Raw genomic sequence first — 16391 nt, 5'->3', positions numbered from 1 at the left:
TCCTTAGAGCCAGATACAAAAACCCTCTTAAATTGTGAGTTATAAGCCTAAGTGGAACCACTTTCCACCAATTTAGAAAAGAAAAGAGTGCCTGCCACATGATGCCTAGGGTAAGGTGACTGCGTGTAGCAAGTCCTGAAGGCAGTAGGAAACCCCCCATCTTAAAAAAAAAAAAAAAAACCATCCTTTAGAACCCCTCTTTCTAGCCAAATCTATACCCAGATATATAACCCACTAGCCACTGGGACTGTGTGTGCGAGGCATAAGGCAAGAAGGCGACTGGCCAGGAGGACATACAAGAAAAAAAAACAACTAGAAAAAGAAATCGAGAAGGAAGGAGAAAATCAATCAGGAGAAATTCCAGGTCCAAAAAAATATAAGAAGGAATAAGGGTGGCGAAGCCACATAAAGAAATGTTGAAGAAAATGGTAAAAAACACTTGACCACAAAAAGAAAGAAGAAGGAATAAGGGTGGCGAAGCCACAAAGAAGCTACTGACCAGTTGGAGTCCAATATCAGAAAACGTCCAGCCAAAGAGAAGCAACAGCCAAGAGCTCAAATGCACACAGTTCCCCCACATCGAAATAAAGTAGTAGTTTTTGAACCTTAGAGCCTTAGGAACATCTACCCCATACACTACAAACCAATAGCCCCGTTACAAACCTTAAAGCCCTTCAGGAGCCGCACGTGAGATCTGAGTCCGAAGCATCTGTGGTTCAGCATTTTGAGAGAAAACAGTCCTAATATCCCTAGTGAGGAATGAGCGACTGAGCGAATCTGGTGTTTGGCTGAGAGTTTGGGTGATCTTGACGAGCAGATATACTGACTGGGAAGGAAAAGGGGGGCGGCAGAAGTTCAAGGCTGTCTAAGGCCGGATTGCACCTAATCCCAAGGGGACGGATGGTTGAAAATATAGCCCGTTCAATGTGTTTAAGTGCTTGTGAGTCTGTTTATGTGTGTTGTCCGTCGTTTATGTGTTTTTCTTTGCGTCCAAGTTTTAGAGTCTTAGGTCGGTCAGGGGTGTAACCAGGCTAGAATTCGACTTATTTCTTTATGTTTGTTCTTCACGCTTGAGGACAAGCATGTGGTAAGTGTGAGCAGTTTGATAAGTCGCATTCTAGGCCTTGGTTACTGGTCAGTATAAGGTGCTTTATTGGATAATGTCTGCAAAATAGTTGTTAAAGTGTGCAGGTTGAAGTACTAAATCAGGAGGGAAGGTTCAGAAGGAATTCGAGTGAAAAAGCTGCGAAGAGTGTGCAAACTGGTCAGTATGAGCAGAAAATACGCAAACTGGTCAGGATGGATGCTACAGAGCTGGACACGAGAAGGAAGGACTTGCTTGGAATAATCACCTATCTAAAGAAGGGCAAAATTGTCATTCCACATGAAGAGAAAGCCCTAGAAATTAGGGCAAGCCACCCTATAAATAGGAGCTGAACATAAAGAAAAGGGGGGATCTACACACCACTTTACTTAGGACTTATCATCACTTTTGAGGAGAATAGCTCCATTAGCTCTTAGTTCCATCTAAATCCAGCAGCCTGACTTGAAGATTCCGGCCACCTGCCGGCCAGGAGCATCATGCCTGATTCATTCCAGCCGCCGTAGTTCCAGAAATTCCTCCATTTTCAGTTTCCGATGAGCCAAACAATCTTTTACTTGCTTTGTTTTTAAGATTTCTTAGTTTAAGTACTTGTTGTTGCTTGCCTTTGACTTGGATTCCAGTAGCTACTTAGTTGGAACATCTTTTGGGTGATAATCTTGAATGCAATGAAGTTTATTGTGGTTTTATTTTATGTTTCAGCTTGTTTATTATTTCTTTCTGCCTAGTAACTAGATCTGGTAGTTTTACGTTGATTTTTGTTGTTTAAGTGCTTGAATCTGCTTTGCTTAGTTAGATCAAGGTTTTCTTAGAGTGTTTACAAGTTTTAATCGGGTTAAGGTCCTCAAAAATGCATGAGAATCGTTTCTGCTTGCTTCTGTCACCTTGTCCCGCTGACCAGTTTGCGTAGATCTCAGTTTTCTTAGCTTTCGTTCTCGATTTCAAGTTAAATATTGCATTTACGAATTTTCAAGCTTGATCATTCATCAATGGAGTTTTTTTAGATCTTGTTGTTTAGCTTGGTGAAGAAGATAATGTCACAATCAAAGAATGGGACCACTTGTGTTGCTTTTGTTGCTTTTTTGCTTTTGTACTTGCACTTTTTCAGCTTTTCTGCACACCCAGGAGGCAGTCTGCCAGCATGTCCTTTGATTCTCTTTACCTTTTGTCTAGCCATTTTTAGTAAGTTTTGTCTAGTAGCTTCTCACATACACACTCGTACCCTAATTTACACACGCACTTTAATTTCTCTTAGCACGCAGCATTTAGAGCCCACCCTGACCTACTGGTCAGGAGGGGTATAGGTTCCATTTCATTTTCCGACTAGGTAAAACTCAACCCCAAAAAAGCGTGGTAGCTAACCAACCGCTCCCAGAATGTCATCGCAAGTGTATCTCGCCTACATCCATCTCTGTGGGATTCGACCCTTACTCCACTATACTAGCCAGTAGAAGTGGGTTGAGGTATTTTTTTGTTGATAGGGAAGATAGACACAGACCCAACGACACAGCTAGGTCTAGGTACCCTCCTGGCCAGTTGACACACACACACAGAGTCATAGTCTCATCTTCTCCTCCTATCATATACTCAGGCATACCCGAGGGAATACACACCAACAAGCCTAGGCTAGTTGGCCGAGGGGGGGGAAGAAACTCTAGGGGCGTGAGCTCCCAAGGTTAAGAAAAGACTCGGTACTCAGACCAATAAAGAACAAGGATTATCAACAATGTTACAACATTACCCCATAGTGTCTTACTCCTCGGTCGGCCTCCGGTGATTCAACCTTTGTCCCCGAACCGCCGCACACTACAGTAGAGGAAGTGGGCCTCATTAAAACCTCTCGGGGCCAAAAACCCCAAAGGGGATAAAAAGTCCCCAAGAGGAAAAAGAGTACCCCGGTAGGTGCAGTGGCTCGAGCAATCGTTAAGTGCTTCGAAGCTGTAGGTAAAGCCCATCGTCTTCCGGTTCTAGACTCCAAGGTGCTCCTGGACCGTCTCATGCGGGAACATGGAATAGAGTGTAGCATAAGTGATCTTCTTTATCTGGAAGATCAGGTGCTTCGGCTCAAAGGTAGCTCCGTCAAAGATTACGGCGTTCCTAGCTCTCCACATCAAGCTGATCGTGGAAATAAGAGCCAGGCTCCTTGCCTTACAGATCACCGTTACACCGCTGCGCTCCTTTAGGAACCACTTGATCGCGCTCGGTATGGTTGTAATCGGCCCCCTCATGCCAACCCAAGTCTTGATCACACGCCAAACTTCTCTTGTCTTGGTACACTTGAAGAAGATGTGGTCCACTGATTTCGTTTCTGTGGTGCATAGCGGACATCTTTGATCAATCTCAGTGTCTCTGCAGCCGAGCCTGTCCCTCGTCGGTAGCCAGTTCCTAAGCGCCTGCCAGGTCGTGAACGAATACTTTGGAGGGATAAAATCCTTCCAAATGAACCTGTGCCAAAGTCTCTGTTCCCCTTTAGGCCTAAACCAGTCATAGGCCTCGACGGTTCCTTTTGATGTATACCACTTCTCCCACTGAATCTCGACTTCTCTTTGTTGTCGATCACCTAGCATCTCGTCCCGAATCTCGATCAATCTCTTGAACAGTGAAGAGTCTCGGGACTTCACACTCCACTCCCATATCGACTTGCCCTTGATGAACTCGGTATGAATCCACTTGATCCAAAGGGAGTCTTTCTTGACGTGGATGTTCCAAAGGTACCGAGCTAGGAGTGCTTTGTTCCATGCCCCAAGGTCCCGGAGGCCGAGCCCCCCTTCTTCCTTGGGCACGCAAAGGTCCTTCCACGCCACTGCTCCGTACTTTGTTCCCCAGAGAAATTCCCTGCAATCACCCGGTCTCTCACATTTGCTGGCAACGGGAAGACTTGTAGCCAGTAGCACTCGACACCCTGCAAAACAGACCGTACGAGTTCAGTTTTACCGGCATACGAAAGGTTCTTACCCGTCCACTTCTTAGTGAGTGAGGCGATCTTCTCGATGAGGGGGGAGTAATGCATGATGTTTAGCTTCTTTGAATATAGGGGCACCCCTAGGTATCTCACTGGGAGTGACCCAAGTGGGAAACCAAAGATGCCCTTAATCTCGTCCAAGTCCCTCCTAGCTAACTTTCCTCCCTCAAAGATGTTGGATTTGCCCTTATTGATCTCTAGTCCCGAGCAGTTTGAGAATTCCTCCATTGTGTTTGCTAGGATCTCCATAGACATGTAATCGCCCTTGCCAAACAACATAAGATCATCAGCAAATGCAAGGTGCGTGATTATCTCCTTCTCACATTTTGCATGGTAATTAAAGTTAAGAGTTCATAGTACGGGCCGCCAAGAGCCTAGAAAGATATTCCATGCAAAAGATAAAGAGAGTAGGCGACATGGGGTCTCCCTGTCTAAGACCCCTTTTGCCGGAGAATAAACCGTGAGGGCTTCCGTTGATCGCCAACGAGAACCTTGGGGACGTGACACATTGCACCACCCAAAATACAAATTTAGGATGAAGATTCAGGCCATGTAGGACTGCCCTTAGGAAGTCCCAGTCCACGGTGTCGTATGCCTTGCGGAGGTCGATCTTCACTGCACATTTCGGGGCATTCTTCCTATTTTCGTATCCGCGCATAAGCTCCTGTGCAAGGTGTATGTTATCCATAATGTTCCTTCCCGGGATAAAGGCTGATTGCGCCAAGTCCACCAATTTCCCTAGAAGTGGAGAAATCCGGGTTGCCAAAATCTTCGTAATGGTCTTGTAGAACACATTACAACATGATATTGGTCGGAAGTCCCCCACAGTTGGGTTGATAGATGTCTTCGGGATCAGCGACACGATCGTGGTGTTGAAGGACTTGAGCAACTGTCCCGTGTCAAAGAATTCCTTCACGGCGCTGGTGACATCCCTGCCCACAATGTTCCACTGCTTCTTGAAGAAGGCTGATGTGAAGCCATCTGTCCCGGGCGCCTTGTCATTCCCTATGTCGAACAGGGCCGCCTTGATCTCCTCGTCCTTGATAGGCCGAACCATGTCTCGGCAGTCATCCTGACTCACAAGGGGTCCCCTGCAGAGTATGTCGAGTTCGATAGGGGCCAGCTGCTTCTTCGTACCGAGTAGCTCGGAGTAAAAATCCACGAACTCCTTAATGATCTCCTCTTGGTCCCACGTGGTAGATCCATCTTTCCTATGAAGAAATGCAATGTAATTCCGTGAGTTGTTACGATTAACGAGGGAGTGAAAGAAAGAGATGCATCTATCACTCAAGAGTGAGTGTTTAAGTTTAGCCTTTTGGATGTAAAACTCCCTTTCCAAATTCTGAAGGTACGCCGTCTTTTGCCTCTGGATGACCATTCTGTCCCTCAGCGCCAAGTTCGCCGAGTCTGCATCCGCTAGTCGCTGGAGTGTCTCGAGTTCCTCCACGGCTACCTTAGTTCTCTTAGATAGCTCACTGAATTCTTTGAAGTTGAATTCTTTGAGGTATCCTTTGAACTTCCTAATCCTGTCCGTCAGCCTGAATTGTGTTGTGCCGTGTGTATCGGCCGCCCAGTGATCTTCAACCAACTTATTGAACCCTGCATGCTTAAGCCAGAAATTAAAGAATTTGAAGGGTTTTGGGTAAGATACGATGTTACCGAACAGAGTTGTGACTGCGGGAGAATGGTCGGTATAGGCTCCAGCCGGTAGGAATTCGGTGCTAGCCAAGTAGCCCTTCGAGTACCACCCGTCATTCACCATTACTCGATCAATCTTGCTTGAGATGGTTCGATTGCTCCATGTGAATTTGCAGCCTGTGGACATGGTGTCATCCAAGCCAAGCAATGCACACGTATCAACCAAGTCTTTGATCTCATACTCCCTAGGGACGATCCCTCCTACTCTCTCATCCTCTGCCATAACGTTATTGAAATTCCCACTAAGGAGGGTGGGTTCATCCTGCATAACATGGCCAATCAAGGAGTCCCATAGTGGACGCCTATCGAGAATCGTATGTAAACTATAAACTAAAACAAAATTGAAGGCATTATTGGAAGTCAATCCTCTGTCCACATATTGTTGTCAACAATTGAATGTGGGTCCTCTTTGAGTAAAATTACTCCAATATACCGTAAGTGTGTGCTATTAGTTATACTAGCCGCAAAATTATGAATTCTTTTATTATATACAAATATAGATTTAAAAATTACATTACAGACTCTTTATTGCATGTAAAGTGATGTTACACCTTCCTTACACTATCATGATTTAAATGTACAGTAAAACCATATAATTTATATAGATAATCATCAACTCAGTTAATAAAACGATTGATTGTAGAAAGTGTGGACGTCAAAAAATTGTACTCCCTCCGTCCCATAAAGATTGTCTCAGTTTGATCGGATACGGGTCTTAAGAAATGTAATGAAAAGTGAGTTGAAAAAGTTAGTGGAATGTGGGTCATACTTTTATATATTAGTTTTATAATAAAATGTGAGTATGAATGAGTTAGTGGAATATGAGGTCCACTACCAAATATGGTATAAAATGAAATGGGAAAAATTTTGTGGGACGGACGGAAATGGAAAAATGGGACAATCTTTGTGGGACGGAGGGAGTATAATATATGCGTGGGTTTTCCAAGTAATAAATATGATAAATGTCTGAAATGATCAAATACGAATTGTAATATTATTTTAAAATTTATACTGATTCATCTATAAAAAAATCTATATGAAAAATATGAGATAAGTAAGCAGTAGAGTAGTATAAATAGAAGGTCGAGAAGCCACAAGCATCCACCACACCCAAAGCAAAACCGAAGTTTGGTAAACAATGGCCAAGCTTTTCCAAACCCTAATTCCAGTGCTTTCCTCCATAGCCTTGCTCCTTGCCATCGCCAACACGGCATGGTCGCAGACCACCTCCTTCACGTATGATTTCTACGGCGGCCCAAAGCCAACTGACCTACTGTTACAAGGCGACGCCAACTTCCCATCCGGCTCCACCTACCTCCGCTTGACCAGAACCGACGACTCGGGCAACCCGCTAACGTACCGCGTTGGCCGAGCCGTGTATTCCAACCCGATCACATTTTGGCTAGATGGGGCCCAGGTGGACTTTGAAACTGTAATAATGGAGTGCTCATTTCAGTTGGAAGAAGCTCGGCTAGAAAGGAGTTCGGTAAGCTCGGCTTACCGAGCTGGAACTAGCCTGGAACTAGCCGAGAAGAAGAAGAAGAAGGCAGAAGTCGGTAAGCTCAGCGGTAAGGAAGCTCGGTATGGAAGCTCGGTATGGAAGCTCGGCGTTGAGCTGGAATGAGCCGAGAAGGAAGAGTTCGGTTGTAAGCCGAGAAGGAAGAGTTCGGTTGTAAGCCGAGAATGAGTTCGGTATTGAGCCGAGGAAGGAGCTCGGTCTTGAACCGAGAAGGTAGAAGCAACCTAGCCGAACTAGCCGTTGGAGCAGCAGTTAGTTAGCTGAGATGTAGCGGTTATTCCTCTTGCTTTCTTGATTCTTCTTGTAGTTAGTTAGTAGCAGTTGCTACGTGATTATAGAGCTTTAAATAGCTCACCATGTATGTAGTTTAGTATAGAGTTTTATCAATAAAGAGTTTTCCAGTTTTCTCTCCAAGATTATCATCTTCAATACTCAAAGTGTGAGTGTGTGTGTTTCCTGCATTGTGTGATCTCATACAACAGTGAGTGTGTGTGTGATCTTATTGAGGGTGTGAAAGCCTTGTGTGCGTAAATCCCAACAAGTGGCGCCGTCTGTGGGAAACGGATATTGAAGCTGATTTGCAGAGGATCAAACGGTTTCAGAGATGGCAGCAAGGCTTGATGCAGAGAAGTTCACTGGCAAGAATGATTATGGCCTGTGGAAGATGAAGATGAAGGCGGTTTTAATTCAACAAGGCTTGGCGGCAGTTCTTGCAAAACCAGATGAGAAAGGAAAGGCTCCAGTGCTTGATGAAAAGGCTCAGGCAAAGATGGAGGAGATGCAGCTCAAGGCACATTCTGCAGTGATTCTGTGCCTTGGAGATAAGGTCTTGAGGGAAGTTCAAGAAGCCAAGACTGCGGTGGAGATCTTGGACAAGTTAGATGAAGTTTACTTGGCCAAATCCTTGGCAAACCGGCTGTATCTCAAGAAGAGGCTGTATGCCTATAGTTTTTCTGGAGATAGGTCCATCATTGAGCAGCTAGAGGAGTTCAACAAGATCATTGATGACCTGGGATCTGTTGATGTCAAGATCTCAGATGAGGATAAGGCCATTCTCACATTGAATGCCTTGCCTAGCTCGTATGACCAGCTAAGTGATGCAATTATCTATGGAAGAGATAAACCTATCACCTATGCAGAAGTCTATTCAGCCTTGATGGCCAAAGAACTCCAGAAGACAGCCAACAGAGGCTCTGCAAGCTCCAATGTTCAAGCTGCAGAGGCCTTGAATGTGAAGAAGTTCAAGAAGCAGAACTTCAAGAAGAAGTTTGAGGGCCCTAAACCCTCAAGTTCAGATGCTCAGAAGGAAACCAGAGCTTGCTATTGGTGCAAGAAACCTGGACATTTGAAGAAAGATTGTCATGCATGGAAGAGAAAGATGGCCTCAGAGGGACACAATCAATCTGATTGTGTGGAGAGTGCTGATCCCCCTGCTCAACTCATGAATATCAGTCATAGGTGGATAATGGACTCGGGGTGCAGCTTCCATATGTGCCCCAATAGAAGCTGGTTTCATGATCTTCAAGAAGCATCGGGTACGGTTGTTCTTGGTAATAACCACATTTGTCAGATCAAAGGAATAGGGAAGGTAAAGCTAAGCCTACAAGATGGCTCTATAAAGATCCTAACTGGGGTGAGGTATATTCCAGAAGTAAAGAGGAACCTCATCTCATTGGGAATGCTGGAACAGAAAGGGTTCACCATATTGATGAGTCAAGGAAAATTGTTTGTAAAATCTGGAGATGCAGTGATGATGGAGGCTGACAGAGAGTATATTCTCTATTATCTGAAGGCTAAGGCTGTTGATGGAGAAAGCAATGCAGTGTCAGATGATTCCATAATGCTATGGCACAAGAGATTGGGCCACCCAGCCGAAGGAAGCTTGAAAGAACTCATCAGGAAGGGTCTGATCTCTGGAGATTTCAACAAGATGGACCCCTGTGAGCAATGTATACTTGGAAAGGCTAAGAAGGCACCCTATCCTACAGGTATTCACTCTTCTACAGCCCCTTTAGACTACATACATAGTGATCTTTGGGGGCCTTCACCGGTGTGTTCAATTGGTGGAGGAAAGTACTATCTAGCTATCATTGATGACTATACAAGAAAGTTGTGGGTATATATTCTTAAAGAAAAATCTGAAACACTCACAAAGTTCAAGATATGGTGTAAGGAGGTTGAGCTAGAGAAGGGTAGAAGTGTTAAATGTTTAAGGACAGACAATGGCCTAGAGTTCTTGTCTGCTGAGTTTGATCTGTTCTGTAAAGAGAAGGGTATGAAGAGACACCGGACTGTTCCTGGTAATCCTCAGCAAAATGGTGTTGTGGAAAGGATGAATAGGACAATCCTAGAGAGGGTGAGGTGCTTACTTCTTGGGTCTGGTTTGAGCAGCAGATTCTGGGGTGAGGCTGTGTATACAGCAGCCTATCTCATCAATAAATGCCCATCTACTGCCCTGAAATCTGAAACTCCTGATTACATGTGGTATGGAGCTCATAGTGACTACTCAAAATACAAGGTGTTTGGGTGTGCAGCCTATGCTCATGCTAGGCAAAGTAAGCTTGAAGCTAGGGCTCTGAAATGTATCTTGCTGGGGTATCAGAGAGGTGTTAAGGGGTATAGGCTCTGGTGCATTGAGCCCGGTAAGCAGAAGGTCTTGGTGAGTAGGGATGTGGTGTTCTTGGAGGATCAGATGCCATTCCTGAAAGATAAGCCGGACTCCAATGAAGATGAGGGTGATTTCTTCAAGGTGGAGCCTGTGGGGGTTGGCCTAGGAGCAAGTGGAGTTATTGCCTCAGGGAGTGAGTCTGATTCAGATAAAGAAGAGGCTCCAACTCAGGGCAACCAGGCTGGTGAGTCTATATCAGACTCTATCAGAGACTATCAGCTTGCAAGGGACAGAGTTAGAAGAGAAACAAGGCCACCAACAAAGTTCTCTGATGTTGTGTATTATGCTCTGTGTGCTGCTGAAGGTATTGATGGTGCAGATCCACTCACATATAAAGAAGCTATGCAGAGTAAAGATAGAGAAAGATGGATTGAAGCCATGAATGAGGAAATAGAGTCTTTACTCAAGAACAAAACATGGATTTTGGTGGACAAATCCAAGCTGAATACAGATGGAAAGGAGAGGAAGCTGATCAGTTGCAAGTGGTTGTTTAAAAAGAAGGTAGAAACCACTGATAAAGACAGAATCAGGTTCAAGGCAAGGCTGGTGGCTAGAGGCTTTACACAGCAGGAGGGAATCGATTTCAATGAAGTGTTTGCACCTGTTGTGAAGCACACTTCGATTAGGATTCTATTGGCTGTGGTGAATCAGCTTGACTGGGAGCTACAACAGCTTGATGTGAAGACAGCCTTCCTCAATGGAGATCTAGAGGAAACTATCTTCATGGAACAGCCAGAGGGCTATGTGAAGATTGGAGAAGAAGGCAAGGTGTGCCTGTTACAGAAAAGTCTTTATGGACTTAAGCAAAGTCCTAGACAGTGGAATAAGAAGTTTGATGCACAGATGAAGAAGATTGGCTTCTCCAAGTCAGAATATGATGATTGCATCTACATCAAGAAGGCAGGCAAGACTCCCATTGCCTACCTATTACTCTATGTGGATGATATGCTACTTGCAGGGCCTTCTATGACAGAAATTCAGAAAGTTAAACAAGATCTGAAGTCAAGCTTTGAAATGAAGGATCTAGGAGAGTCAAGGAAGATCCTAGGCATACATATTCAGAGAGATAGAGGCTACAAGAAGCTGTGGATGCTGCAAACTGATTATATTGAGAAAGTGTTGCAGAGATTCAAAATGGAAAATGCAAAAGCTGCATCAACTCCTCTGTCCCAGAGTTTTAAGCTATCAAAGGAACAAGCCCCTAAAACTAAGCAAGAGGCTGATGAGATGGAGGCTATCCCTTATGCTAGTGTGGTTGGAAGTGTTATGTACACTATGATTTGTACAAGACCAGATTTGGCTCATGCTATCTCAGTGACTAGCAGATACATGGCAGACCCAGGAAAGGAGCATTGGAATGCCCTTAAGTGGATATTGAGGTACATGAAGTCAACTAAGGACTGGGGGATTGTGTTCAATGGCTGGGAAGGTGAATCTGAGGAGGTTGTGCAGGGCTATTGTGATGCAGACTATGCTGCAAACCTGGACAACAGAAAGTCCCAAATAGGTTATCTTTTCACCATGTTTGGAACTGTAGTCAGCTGGAAGTCAGGGTTGCAAAGTGTTGTTGCTCTCTCAACAACAGAATCAGAGTATATAGCTCTCACTGCAGCTGTACAGGAGAGTTTTTGGATTCAGGGAGTGATTTCTGACTTTGGTTTTGACCAAAAGACAATGGTGATTCATTGTGACAGCAGCTCAGCTATGTGCTTGGCTAAACATCCGGGTTTTCATGAAAGGAGCAAGCACATAGACATAAAGTTGCATTTCATTAGAGATGAGATTGAAAAGGGGAGAGTGAAGGTGATTAAGATTAACACCTTGCACAATCCGGCTGACATGCTAACAAAGTCTCTAGGTAGAGACAAGTTTGATCATTGCAAGAAATGGATCAATGTTTGTGCAAGAACTGAGATGAGCCCTCAGGTGGAGAATTGTAATAATGGAGTGCTCATTTCAGTTGGAAGAAGCTCGGCTAGAAAGGAGTTCGGTAAGCTCGGCTTACCGAGCTGGAACTAGCCTGGAACTAGCCGAGAAGAAGAAGAAGAAGGCAGAAGTCGGTAAGCTCAGCGGTAAGGAAGCTCGGTATGGAAGCTCGGTATGGAAGCTCGGCGTTGAGCTGGAATGAGCCGAGAAGGAAGAGTTCGGTTGTAAGCCGAGAAGGAAGAGTTCGGTTGTAAGCCGAGAATGAGTTCGGTATTGAGCCGAGGAAGGAGCTCGGTCTTGAACCGAGAAGGTAGAAGCAACCTAGCCGAACTAGCCGTTGGAGCAGCAGTTAGTTAGCTGAGATGTAGCGGTTATTCCTCTTGCTTTCTTGATTCTTCTTGTAGTTAGTTAGTAGCAGTTGCTACGTGATTATAGAGCTTTAAATAGCTCACCATGTATGTAGTTTAGTATAGAGTTTTATCAATAAAGAGTTTTCCAGTTTTCTCTCCAAGATTATCATCTTCAATACTCAAAGTGTGAGTGTGTGTGTTTCCTGCATTGTGTGATCTCATACAACAGTGAGTGTGTGTGTGATCTTATTGAGGGTGTGAAAGCCTTGTGTGCGTAAATCCCAACAGAAACCACCGTAAAATTCATCATAAAACCCAAAGCCGGCGACACCGACGTCCCAGCCGATGGCTTCACCTTCTTCATCCAGCCTGTTGGCTCCCCAATCGGTTTCACCGGCGGCAGCTTTGGAATATTTGACGAATCCGGTCAAAATCCATCCACCTTCGCGGTGGAATTCGACATCTTCACCAACCCCGGAGTGGATCCGAGTTACCCTCATGTTGGGATTGACATTGAATCAAATGTTTCCAAAAACACAACCGACGTCGGGGACGCACTTATTGGGCAGGAGGTGACTGCCCGCATCGACTACGAGGAAGCTACCAAAGTGATCAGCGTTCACGTCACGGCGGGCTCTAAAACTTTTGAGGTGAGCTATGTGTACGACTTGAGCACCATTCTCCCTCAGCAGGTTGAGGTCGGAATATCCGCTACCACCGGGGGCCAAGTCGCCGTTCACGACCTCATATCGTGGTATTTCACTTCCACTCTTGTGCATACCAGTGCCGACCGCGACGCCCACATTCGCCAATATGTGTGATTTTCATGGTGTGAAGTTTGAATGTGAATAAGGACTAGCGATTGAGCTTGCTCTCGTTGAGTCCCTAATTGAAATAAGATGGTGGTCTCATCCATTTGTGTGCGTGCGTTATGTACCACTGGATTTATAAAATTACTACTGTCAGTTTTTATTATTTTTGGTCGAATAATGAATTATTTGACTGTACGATCATAGTAGTATAAACTCCACCATTGCAATTTGCAAACTCATGGATGATGGATGCATTGCAAGCTACCTGCAAGCAGTTTTTGTTGCGAGGAAAGTCGTTTAGCTCAGAAGTTTCCACACTACAAAAAACTGAAGGACACACACAATTACTAGATCAGAAAAACATAAAAATCATTACACTAAGAGAGAGCCCTTATGACTCATACGTCATAATTACAATTATGTATAAATTATTATTAATATTATTTTTACGATGTTATAAATTAATTACTGTTTAATATAATTCAAATTATGACTCATACATAATTATAATTTTAATTTTAATTACTCATAATTAATGAATAAGTATAATATATTTATTTAAAGTATGAATCATATAATATTAAATTATAATAATTATTAGTTTATCTTAAATTACTAACTAATCATTATAGTTTTAATAAAATTTAAAATTATGAATTATATTTATAATGATGTAAAATGATTGAATATTTTTAAATAGGTGTTTCAGTCCTAAAATGATATAATACAATTAAAGTAAAAATATTTAATCGATTTAATTCGGCGCTTTATATTTATATTATGAATGTCAATTAGGTCTATGCATAAAACACTAAAAAGAATGAAAAGGAAGAAAAACTAAAGAGGAAATAGAAACTAAGAAGAAAAAAAAGAAGAAAGGAAAAAAGAAGAAATCACATGTGTGGTACATAGGTCCAGGAACGGAACTAGAACTTTGAATAAGTCGGTGCTAAAATTATAGTAAAAAATAATACTTCATTCGCACACGAAAAATGGTCTCAGTTTGCTATTTTAGGATGTCCAAATACAATTACATACCCACTCCGTCCTATAAAAATATTTGCACTTTCCATTTTCGTTCGTCCCACAAAATATGTCCATTCCATTTTTGAAAAGTTATATCAATTTAATAATGTAGGTCTCACTATCCACTAACACTAATGTAACTATCATTCTCCTCCTCTCTCTTAATTTAACATACCATTATTCTCTCTCTTTTACTTTACCAATTTTGTCTTAATTCTCGTGTCATATCCATTGTCCATATTTTTATGAAACGGAGAGAGTATTATTTTATCGGACTGAAAGAGTACCATTCTTACCTCCTTTTGTGGTACGGAGGGAGTACTATTCTTACTTCCTTTATTTATTTTAAAAATTTATAAAATGATGAAAACACAATTACATATTGAATTTGAAATATAAAAATACAAAATTCATAATTTTATATTCTATTTTCAAATAAATTAACAAGATTTTGACTAACATTTTATACATTAACATAGATACACATTAATTGTGATATTTTGGAGATATGTAAAATAATTTGTTACGTATAAATTAACTCAATACAGTATTATACTATAAATGCAAGGAAATTAGCATATAGAAGTATCATTCCGAAAATTAAAAAAAAATGCAAATTATTTGATTATATCCACTGTTCCAAATCTCTCAAAACAAACTACATTAGAAATTGTAGTAGTAGGACTCCAATAATGTCTTAAATAAACATTGTAAAACGTAAATCCACCTTGGACCCCACACAACTGTAAATTAATCGTTATAATTACTTTCAAATTCTTTCCCTCTTCTCTCTCGTCTCCTTCTCCCTTTCTCCTTCCCCTTCATCCTTTCTTCTTTCAGTAAAATAATGTTTACAGCGCAGACACAGACAGCTATAGTGTGAGTACTGCCGGCACCGGCCAAGCCCCTGCTAGAGCGGCTGCTTGGCCCACGACTAGGTTCATCCCTGCATAGGTCATAGGATTACTTTTGTCACGAGGTAGCAAAAACGATATAAAACAAAAATCAGTTATCTTTTTTCTACGAAAGTGAAAGACCAGGTACTATTTGTGTAATTCGCTCTTATTAGAAATATTTCCTCCGCGTATTTCAATAATCTAAAAAATTTATCGTTGTTTATAAATCAAGTTATTTTCTTCATCGACTTAGTAGAAATAAGTTTATCATTTATTAATTTAAATTATTAATAAATTCAGTAATTTTTCTTAGAAAATGGAACGTTTTTTTATAAATATAGAGGGATGGTTCGAATTGTAATTTTTTTTCTCTTACACTACATGTTAATGATTCGAGTCTATTTCTAATTTTTAAAAACATTTGCACCACTTTTTCATCCTATTTATATAACTAACAGTCCCGAAAGAGTGTATGTTAACTATAAAGAATTATGTGCAACGGTAAATCCCCTAATATAATTTAAAGCAACTGCCGTTCTTCAAGGTGTTGAAAAAGGCACCAAAGTTCGAGTGGGGAGCCGAGCAGAAAAAGGCCTTTGACGAGCTCAAAAGTTATCTAGCCGAGCTTCCTATTCTCTCCGCTCCAACCGAAGCCGAAGTAATATTCTTATACTTAGCGGCATCAGATCAAACCATCAGCGCGGTGCTTGTACGAGAAGAAGGCCTAAAGCAGTTTCCCATCTACTTTACAAGCCGAGCATTAAGAGGTCCAGAAACAAGGTATCAACCTCTGGAAAAAATTGCTCTGGCGTTAGTAAATGCAGCAAGGAGACTGCGGCCATACTTCTATGCTCACAAGGTATGCGTCTTAACCGATCTGCCTCTTCGGCAAGTTTTGACCAAGCCAGAAGCATCAGGTAGAATCGCCAAATGGGCCATAGAGCTGGGAGAACACTCAATCGAGTACCTACCGCGGAAAGCCATCAAGGGACAAGCCTTGGCAGATTTTCTTACAGAGGCCAAGTTCGATCAAGCAATCCCTGTCATTGCCGAACAGAAAAATTCTGCCAATGCCGAACTAGCACAGCCCTTGGAATCCGAGGTAGAGCCGCCAGACTGCTGGAGCGCATTCGTAGATGGAGCTTCAAACAAGATGGGAAGTGGAGCTGGTATTTTACTCGTCGCTCCTGAAGGACACGAGGTAACCTACTCACTTCGGTTCCTATTCCCCACTACTAATAATGAAGCCGAGTACGAAGCCCTCCTTGCCGGACTCCAGTTAGCGCAAAGTCTGCTCGTCAAATCTCTCAAAGTCCATTGTGATTCACAAGTCATAGTAAATCACATGTTGGGTACAAGTGAAGCCCGTGACGAGAGAATGAAGAAGTATTTGGACAAAGCGCAAAGCATCAGCCGAAGTTTCTCCTATTTT

The 16391-nt window shown here is 42.7% G+C and overlaps 1 protein-coding gene across 1 annotated transcript; it reads left to right on the top strand.

Moving 5' to 3' along the window:
• The first annotated feature begins 6900 nt into the window (after nucleotides 1-6900).
• On the top strand, nucleotides 6901-13046 carry LOC121808783 (agglutinin-2-like). Its single transcript, XM_042209363.1, has 2 exons — nucleotides 6901-7188; nucleotides 12513-13046. Exons 1-2 carry the CDS (start codon nucleotides 6901-6903, stop codon nucleotides 13044-13046), a joined length of 822 nt encoding a protein of 273 aa, XP_042065297.1.
• Nucleotides 13047-16391: the final 3345 nt, after the last annotated feature.

Source organism: Salvia splendens, chromosome 6, assembly GCF_004379255.2.
Source record: "Salvia splendens isolate huo1 chromosome 6, SspV2, whole genome shotgun sequence".
NCBI classification, from domain to species: Eukaryota; Viridiplantae; Streptophyta; class Magnoliopsida; order Lamiales; family Lamiaceae; genus Salvia; species Salvia splendens.
The sequence above is the reverse complement of the archived record's forward strand: the minus strand, read 5'-3'. Positions and strand labels throughout refer to the sequence as shown.